Source organism: Apaloderma vittatum, unplaced genomic scaffold, assembly GCF_000703405.1.
Source record: "Apaloderma vittatum isolate BGI_N311 unplaced genomic scaffold, ASM70340v1 scaffold2251, whole genome shotgun sequence".
NCBI lineage: Eukaryota > Metazoa > Chordata > Aves > Trogoniformes > Trogonidae > Apaloderma > Apaloderma vittatum.
Window position 1 is genome coordinate 1,569 of NW_009698285.1, and position 10,029 is coordinate 11,597.

General features: G+C 34.8%; 1 protein-coding gene across 1 annotated transcript in view; it reads right to left on the minus strand.

Moving 5' to 3' along the window:
• Positions 1-439: 439 nt before the first annotated feature.
• LOC104280320 (potassium channel subfamily T member 2) overlaps positions 440-10,029 on the minus strand; it is a gene marked incomplete at its 3' end in the record, with an annotated part of 69,496 nt that continues 59,906 nt past the window's right edge. Inside the window, exons 15-20 of the mRNA XM_009877936.1 lie at positions 8,592-8,700; positions 4,479-4,628; positions 3,144-3,373; positions 2,272-2,488; positions 887-992; positions 440-612 (exon numbers count right to left, since the gene is read on the minus strand). Of these exons, the coding sequence (XP_009876238.1) occupies positions 440-612; positions 887-992; positions 2,272-2,488; positions 3,144-3,373; positions 4,479-4,628; positions 8,592-8,700 (985 nt within the window). The remainder of the gene's footprint in view (positions 613-886; positions 993-2,271; positions 2,489-3,143; positions 3,374-4,478; positions 4,629-8,591; positions 8,701-10,029) is intronic.

Below are 10,029 nucleotides of genomic sequence, written 5' to 3' on the forward strand. Positions count from 1 at the left end.
GTATTTTCAGTATCTTTTTAATAATTTCAAATTCTAATGAGTGCAGGCTACTAAGCACCTTAAGCAGGTTAAGTGTTGTCTCTGGTGTTATCATGTAGCTGTGAAACTGTTACTCAGTTTGGGTTTTTACAGTGTTTATACAGTTATTTAATTTTAGTAGTAATATTCACAGTATTTGTGGTATTCTTAAGAAACAGCTGAAATATCATCCATGAAGAATTAGAACATTTAGATTTACTATTGCCATTTACAGTCAGTAAAAATCGATTTTACATATGACAGTGAATACAGGGTATTATTTTGTCACCAACTTTTCTCAAAAATCAATGTGCCATAATGTTTTTGATTTTAAGTCGGCCATGTGAAGAGTGATCATCTATTCAAGTAATGGTAAAATAAGTTCAACATTATCACACACAAAAAGATAAAATCTACTTACGGGTTATCCAGGAGTAATACAATGGGATTTAGTTCTTTCTTAGGTCGATAATAAGCTCTAAGTGGAACAATAAAATTATATAAGCCATTTCCAGCAGTTTCTGCTGCAACTATAATCAATTTATTTTTGAATCCATAAGCTTTGGCATCTTCATAGTAGTTATGTTGGCATCCCTAAAATCAAAATAAGAAACAAGTTCAGTGGATAAGAATAAAGAGATTTAGCTATGACATAAAAGGCTTTTACCATTGGAAATAAAAAATTCTACCAGATGACCTGATACAGACTTGATTAGACATAAACCCACACTGGTGTTGAAAACGATGAGAAAATACAGCTTAGTAACTGCTGAATAAACCTTATTTTTAACTGGAAACCAAAATTTGACTCTTTTCAGATGCAAGAGAGAAATGAGAATGCAGTTTTATCTGCAGAAGCTCCTTTTACCTTATCTAGTCTCAGACAACAGAAGGGTACTTTTTCATGCAGAAGATGACAAAACGTGGGAGAGCTTCCGATATATGGCGAGTAAGGAGGGTAGCCTTTGGCATACCTAGGAGAACAGACCAAACGTTTTTCAGTTAGCAAATTACTGAAACGCAGTTGACTATACAACTATTTTTCTAGGATGTTTATATCTGTGATCAATTTCTGCAGTTATCTGTAGATGAGCAGAGTCAAGTACATGAAACGGACTGTGTTTAATAAGGATCAAAGCAACATATTTTGTAGCTTTGACTAGTCTGATAGAAGTCTGTGAAAGCTATCATGTTTTTGTGGACTAAATAAATTGTGCTTTGAGTTGTTTGGGTTTTTTTTCGTATCACTGGTCTGTCCTAGTGTTTTGAATGCATGTATTGGAAACTAAGGAAGTTTAAAAAGGAAGAAAATTAATATAATTGTGGTACTTGTGCTTCTTCCTTCTCCATTTTTCTTTCAAACACTTACCAAAAATGAGCTTTAATAACATGCTTTCAGTGTGCTTGGAATAAATTTTAAATGGCGAATCATCTTGGTGATGAGATGAAATTTCTAATTTGCCTTAGTTTTTAATAAGAGGCCTTTTAAACCCTGGTATTTCAGTCTGCACATTTAGGTTGATTTGTTCTATTGTGTTTTTTGCTGGAGCTTTATGATCTTCCCTCAGGCTTCTCATGCCTGCCACTGTTGGAGATGGGAAACTGCTAGGTGAGCTGCTGGCTGAATCGTGTATTTCAGTTTTAACACCCCTGTCAGTAAACATAATTGCTTATCTGCATGGCATTTACAGGATTGAGTGTTCTGTTTTTATCTGAGTAATGCATCGTTAATTCCAGTAATGTGCTAACAAACATTTTGAATTAGATGTATTAATTTTGTCTCAGACTGCTTTTTTGTCATTCCTACCCTCTGAAGTCAGACGCTTAGCCCCACCACTCAACAAGCCTGTTGAATGATCTGATTATCCCTGTGTTCTCGGGACAGAAGTACTTATTCATTTACAAATTATTTGACTTCTCTCTTTATAATTATAGAATGTTAAAAAAAAGGTCATAAAAAATGCTATTAACAACTGCAATGCACAACTAGATCTTTATAACAGAGTACAGAAAATGTAGAGCAAATGGAGAAGTCAATATGTTTTGTTATTTATTTATTTCAAAATAGGCGTAACAGCTTTTTGCTAACAGACAGTAGCATCTCACAAAAGGGAATAACTCCACAGTCGTCTTTTAGGGACCTTACTTCCTATAACTGCTTGGATGATCTGCATGTTAAAAAATTATCCATGCCATTTATGTAATATTAGCTTTTCAAAACAATGTTGTTGCTTTTATATTTACTATACATACTCTAAGCCTGCAGAGACTTCATCATCTGACGCGGTAGTTTCATCTTCTGACTGGTCACTTAGGAGGTCGCATGTCTGAAGCGAGGACGCGTCTGCAACCTCCAGAACAGGGGCTATGCTGGGCCGTCTGCCCTCTTTTTCCCCTTCGGAGGGAAGAGCTAGCGTAGGGCCGCTGGACGTTCGGCATCCTGTATCTTGTAAATCGATAGCCACTGTCCCTGAAGTGGGGTTAAAAGCATTTTCTTAATGTGGTTGTCAAAATATTTGAATGAGATTTCCATATCTAGTGGGGATTAGCTGACTACCTGACCAAAGACTGAAAGGAATACTTAATTGACTGTGTTTAGTACATTAAATACAACAAATATTTAAGCTATACCCGAGGAAGCCTTTTCCTGCATAGTAGTACTTTTCCTGTCCATTAAAATATAGATATTTTCTTGTTAAATAATGTTTTTAAATCATACCTTATAAAATTAATCCATACTTAACATGCATTAACAACGTATAGTTTTTTCTTGAGCGAGGGCATTTTTTCAATTAAAGTAGCTTACAAAAACTTGTAACAAAAAAAAAGTTATGAATAACAAAGTACTCATGTGATATTTGTCAGCTGTTTTGCTTTACATATATTTTCTGAGTATTTTATTATACAGCAATCTTAATTGTCTTAATTTCAAGTTATAAAAAACCAAAACACATAACCAAATTCCATATGTGTGTTTCTGGTTGTTTGGGGTTTTTTTGAGAATGTGAGGGCAAGTGTTTGCTATTTCCTCTTTACGATTTTAGGAATACACTGTTAAAAGCTTTAAAATGCACTATTCATTGAAAAAGAATAGGCCATGAAGCATTTAATTTTCTTTAACTTACCCATGCTGGCTATTATACTGTGTACGGGTAGTCTAGAAGCTCCGTGATAAGATAATTTTGATTCATGGTTTTTTCTGTGCTTTTCTTGCTTCTTAAAAGCAGAATTCTCTTCTTTGGTGATATTTATATAAAAGCATATATCTGTAGAACTCATGATATATCGAGGACCTGGATTCAGCAAAATGTTTTTGTTATCTTCCTTTCTAACACCAATCAGACAGACTCCAAACCTTAATTAGAAAAGGAAAGGCATGGTTCATTTTGCATAGTTCTGTATATACCGGAATCTCCGCTGTCAAAAATGAATCTCCAGTATATCTTTGATATTTTTCAGGTTATGAATGCTTGTGGATTTTTGGTTGACACGTGTTTGAAAATTGATGTCTCCTAAATAACTGCTTCTGATCAAACAGTTTTTATAAGCTTGTAAATCTCTAGGCATTTGATTCCAGTGTTTCTCTTAATTCTGATAATATTTTTCTAATGCTGTTCCCGTTGATTTTTTTTTTTCCCCTATCAGAAGAATAATCCCTTCCGGAAAAATATTAGTAGAAGAATTGATATACAATATGTAAAAGTATTAATCACGTTAAATTTTTCTATTACTCATACCTAATGGAAGCCACTTTCAGAATTCATTTTTGTGGTTCACTCCTAGAAATTATTTTATTGGTGATATAAAATAAGGAATTAAAGCCCCAGAAAAATAATCTTTCTCTCACTTACTAAGTATGAGAAGAAACTCAATGTTCAACATAAATTAATTTTGTTAAATATATACCAATAGACATGATTTGTATTCAGTTTGTATGTTCGCCTCACAGAGCAACACTGAATAAGTGATGCATGATCTGGAACCTAAATAAGCTATGTTAGCATCCAATAAAAAAAAAAGGTTTTTATTTTGAACAGTCACCAGAATGTAGCAGGTACAACATTTAAATTGAACATTTTGTATTGAATGAATATGCCACAAAAGAAGCCAGTTTTCCAGCTGACTCCTAAATAAACAAAGCAAGAAATGCACTAATAACCTCCCTCCCACCCTTTTCTAGATTGTTTGGGACATGGAAAGGGGTGTTCTTCTGTAATCTCTCTAGGGTACACTTGTTCTCTGGTTGTCAGGCTTATCCTTGATATTCTTCTCTCAGACTTAGCTGGCCTATACAGAACGAACATGGGCTTTTATGGTGTTTATGAAACCTACTAGTGGCCAGATGTTTAAACCCAGAAATAGAATAATGCGCAATACCGCACGTCTGAATGCTGAGCTTCATTGCAGGCAAGACAATTATTTGGTTGAACCCTTAATTGTTGATAGGAAAATAAACATACTTTTTATGTGCGTGGAAAGAAGCGTATGTGAAGCTTTTCCCCTCATACTCAGCAAAAAAAGTACTTTCTTCCAGGTTAATATGATACACTTCATTACCAGAGCATCTGCCATACATTTTCTGCCATTGTTCTGGTGATGGCTGACTGTCCCTGAAACATGTACAGATAAAGAGAATAATTTAAAACATGTGAAATTCTTATTAATCAGAACAGTTTTTCATGGCAATAGAAACTACAAATGTCTATTAAAAATTTCCCATAGGCTAATCTGAAAGAAATATTTGAGATCAAAGCTTGGTAATACTGTAAGTACAGAGATTATGTTAATCAATTAAAGAGCATTTTCCGCTAAGTAATAGGCACATTAAGACTATGTACTTTGATATCAGGACAAATATGGCTGAATCACTTTAAACTCCCACCCTAATAAGTAGATTCATTGGAATTTAAAGATGACAGGTGAAACCAACAGCATACTCATTCTATTCGTAAAGGCAGTCTCTTCAGATGTTCCGTGGCAGATTGTCTGGTTCCTGTTTGAAGTAGCTAAAGAATTATTAACTTAGGTAGGAAAGACCCATTTGGCTTTGGTCACTTATCTGCAAGACTTTTTTTTATACGTTTGCTTATTGGTTACCTTCACTGTTTACCCTGCAGGCATTTTTAGTTACTGTGCCTGGCTGTATACTATGGCAAGTATATACCTTCTGTTCCCTAGTCCGAAAAAAAAAAAAAATTATTACTTTAACCATATAAAGCATATCATCCTTTACTATATGTAGCTAATGTTCATTATCCAACTGGATTGTTAGTGGAAGTGTGCCAAACCTCAGGTAACACCAAAAATTGCTGACTTGGGGCTTCTGGGAACTCCTTCCCTTGTTAAGTTTCACATGGAAACAAGGTTCTGTCTGCATGAGTTTTAGTGGATCTAACGGATGCGTATCTATCTCTGCGGGTAGGACATAAAACAGGCAAATGTGCTCCGTGTTTTACCACTTGGAGCTAAGATCTCAAGACAGTGGAATATGCTCCTTTGTGCACATTTACATGTTTTCTGTATCCTAACACAATTGCTGGGTTTTTTTCAGTTTACAGTTCTTCTCCACTGTCAGTGTAGAAACATTTTGTTTCAAGATGGAAATAAGTAAATCATTTTATTGCAACAGTATTAACAAACAGTGCACTAGGTAGAGAATAGCAAATCTACAATTACAGAAGAAAATTTGTCCATATTTCACTTTTCCCCCTAAAATTAAATGTTCACCTGTTTAAAGTCTGCTTGGTTCCAGTTAGTTGTCTGAAAGCTTCCCATGGGGCTGTTCTGTAAAGATCATATTAAGTTCAAGTCAGGCTATTTTCTTCCAGTATTTTGATCATAAAACAAACCTTAATAAAGTTCTGTTACTAGATTAGATAATTAAGTAACATTTAAAGATAAATGTCAAGATTTAATTATTAAAGATCAATAATAAGATCCAAGGTAGAATTTCGGTATCTTACAGACTGAGGTTTTGACTGCTATAAAGAGCTGAAAAGACATCTGGTTTGTTTAATGTGAAAAGTAGCATTAAAGACAAAAGCCAGTAGACATAAAGAGCAGCAACATTTTAATAGTAAGTTGCTTAGAAAAAGAACATTTTCACCTGTCTCCTCATGCATCAATACCAGAAGATTAGGTGTTTTTAATTTAGGTACATGTGTTTCTTTTTGTTTATCGTATCATCATTCTAATTAGGTTAATAAAAAATAGTATTTTTTCCTATGTTCTGCTTCTATGTAGTGCTGTCAACTTCCAGTAATTTCCCAGTGTACTTATCTTCATGATTATCAGAAATGAGCTTATATTATTAACAGTGTCACACTACTCCTTAATAAATATAGGAAAGAGATTCCCTGTGGTATAGGTAGCACTTTGTCTGTAAGAGTTCAAAAAACACTTGGAACAGCGTATGAGCTGTCAATGAACTGTTTAATTCCATTAAAACGTGAGTCACAGGTTAAGATCATAGCTTCACTATAATAGCAAATGTTGAGAAGCTAGAACTTGAAAGGGGTCTTATTTTCCTTTAATGAATGACTTTTCACCAGGGCAATGCCAAAAAGCAAGCAATGTTCTGGTCAGTTCCTTGAGAATCATTTCTGGTTCGATGCACTTGAAATACTGTGTAAAAATAAAGAAAGTCATTCCCTGTGCAATGGAGAGGTGTTGGTGTAGTCTGTGATAATGACTTGAAGAAACACCGCCAGTCACTATATTGAAGTTACTAAACCTGTGAGTTGACAGATATGGGGCTTCTGTGAATGGAAACCTGAACTAATTTTTAAGAAAATCTTCCCAGTGACTTTGAAGAGACTTCAGAAAGATTATACAAGGTCGGAAGCACTTGATTCATTCCACTCTCCCCATAATCTAAGTCTGTTCATTTACTGCAGATGCTGGTAGTAACCATGATAATGAAAAGTTAATTAAACAGGAGCTGATGTAAAGGAAAGCAGTTCGCTGTTAGCGTTGGAGGTCTAGTTAACAAATACTCTTCGTTAGTTACATCTATTTTAGTATTTATCTTGGATATAAATGCATGTGTAGTCAAAATTTTTATTTTTAGCTTACGTCATCTACTTATTTGTGTTCAGGCAAACTCAAATGTTCATCTGACTTCATCTTTCATATGCACCAAGGTAATTTAATCTGTTTTACCAATTAGCAATTTTAACAACCAGTTAATTTATCTATTGCTCTACATCAGAAAATATCTAGAAAAGCTAAAGCAATTACTCTGATTTATAAATTAGTCAAATCCAAAGCAGTTTTATATCTGCAATACAATGACAACCTGTAGATGAATCACATCAATTAATTCTGACTGCAAAAGAGAGAAATATTTTTACATTCTACTATAGTTGCTTTGCATTGTAGCTGGGAATCCGTATAAATGATCAATATGCCTGCATTAAAAATGAAATGCTAGAGTTCTTAAATACAGTGGAAAACAGAGTCCCTTTCTGGTTTTATGTTGATGGAAAACTCTCTGCTAGCTCTTAAGACTACTACTCTTCTTTCATGTACATATAATATGAAATAACTCAAAAGTCTCTATTCTGTACATGTCAGATAATGAAAGCTAGGCAGATGAGGAATTTATTTCACCTTGATTTTTGGAAGTGGAAGCTGTACTTTGTTGTTGTCTTATTAACAGATTCTCGTACAGACGGTGCCATTAAAATCGTGACATTTGTTGTTCTTGGTAGTGAAAGTTCTAGCAGTGCTTTCAGTTTTCCCCATCCTGAGCACAGGGGAATACTACAAATGCCATACAGAAGGTTAAGTAACTCTGCTTGTAAATAGCAGGATGTTACTGGGTCCACAGTTACTTGCAAAAAAAGTATGCATTTCTACTAAACTGTCAGATGTATTCTTGTGCACTGTATAGGCACATATTCCATTTTTACAGATATATTTGGAGATCTACTCTTTTAATGCCTCTCTGTGCCTACAACATTTTAATAAGAATATCTTATTATTCCAAGAATATAGCATGACAGAGATATACTAGATGCAGTAAAATTACTTTGCTAAATATAGTTAGGTTCCTCTGTGACTATGCAGTCTGTAGAGACACGGCATTTCTGTACCACTTCTGACAGTGTGGTTATTGTGTTCAAAAACATCTCTTTGTGTGTATGTTTGCTTGCTTCTTAATGTACAGACACTGAATGGCAAATTTTTTTAGTTCAGCGAAGAGGAATTTTTATCTGTGTACAGAAATAGACCTTCAAATTAACATATTAAAATAAGTATTCTTGGTTCTTGGTGTTGTTAAGTAGAATCGTGTGATAGACTCATAATTCAGTCTAATAAATTGCAAATACAAACTTTTTGTATCTTCTGTTGTGGAAGTGGCACAACAGCATGCAGCAAATTGTTAAATATTGGTTGAGGAGGGCTTTTCTCTTTGAAATTACAGTATCTTGAGTAAAACATTGTGCTGCTTTTACTGTGCAGAAAGTTCCAATTTCTTGTTAAAAACTGTAGTTGTCTGGGAATTTGGGGTAAGCTATTTTCCAAAGAATATCAGCTATAACTTTCACAAAGTGGTAGTATATACTTACTGTCCTCTAGATGTATGAACTAGCAGTGTGATTAATGTAGAGGTAGCTGGGCATATACAGTTTAGAGCTAGCATAGCATATTTGAATTCTTCTTCACACACAACGTGATCTGCAGAAAAAAAAAAAAAGATATAAATTATTTTACAAAAATACTTTCCATTGAACAGAATTATCCCTTCCTTTCCTTGTGTAGGAAAAGGGTGAAGATAGGAACAATCAAAAGTTGCCCCTTGAACCCGGCGAGCAGCTGTGTATGATTTCCCCTGCCTGGGCTGTCCCTCAGACTGCACGAGTTAATTCTGCATCCAGTTCACGCTTTCTGTCCCACAGCTCCACGTGGAGAGGATGTGAATCCCACCTGCCCTCCCTCGCTGCGCTGGCTGTAAGGGTAAGCCACGTGGCAGAGTCTCGTTTGTATCTTTTGCCCCTTCTGTAGTTTTTCATGAACTGGCAGAGAGACATTGGGCATTGTCTGGACATAGGATCTGGTGGCCCAGGTAGGAGTGCGGATGGGTTAGGTGGGCTGCGCTGGTTATTTGGCAGTGACTGGGATTTTGTGCTGCACTTCAATGTGTGATGTAGCTTTGACCACTATTTCCCTCAGGAACTGCTAACAGCTACTGCCTCCTTGCAGTCTAGGCAGGAAGAGTAGTTGCTTTTTGTTTTCCAGTTGCTTTTTTGTTATTTTAATAAGCTGTATGAAAATTGCTAAGTACAAGTAAGCAAATAATCTCCCCACCTAGATCTGAGCTGTCCACATACTTCTACTTGCAGTAATGTTACATTGAAACCCTTAGAAGTGCCTTGCCTCTCGAAGCTGATTTCTAGACGGAATTTATATCATAGCTGTAAGCATACCACTTATGGAAAACAAAAGCGAGGGCATACTTTGTGTGCCTTCTCTGTTCCTTTTTAAAAAATTTCTAGAGGCTTTTTAGTAGCAGAATCATTGACTACTGAAAAGAGACATTCATTATTGCATTTTCTGAAGCTCAAGGCCTATTTAAATATCATGGGGAAGGAATTAATTTAGTTATATAAAGATACTGTCAAATATAGAACAAAATGAGATTTTCTTCCTCCTCTAAATATATTTCAGTTATAGGAATTAAATATTTCCTGCAGAAAATATTTCAAACATAAATATGTCCTGCTAGTTTACAATGTGCCGTTAATGAATCTATTTGAATTTTAAACTGGGGATATTGAGTAAGGCAGTCCTACTGCTCAGAATGAGAATTCTATGTATTTTTGAATTTGTATAGTATTTTGCCAAATAACCTCCCCTTACTTTGTTGTTTATAATCTTGTCATATTATAACTAATACTTTTGAAAATAGTTAGAAAAAAGATAAATTATTTCATCACCTGTTATTTCAGATCTTGTACTTAAACCAAATTGTACATGCTGACCAAAATATATATATATATATAAATA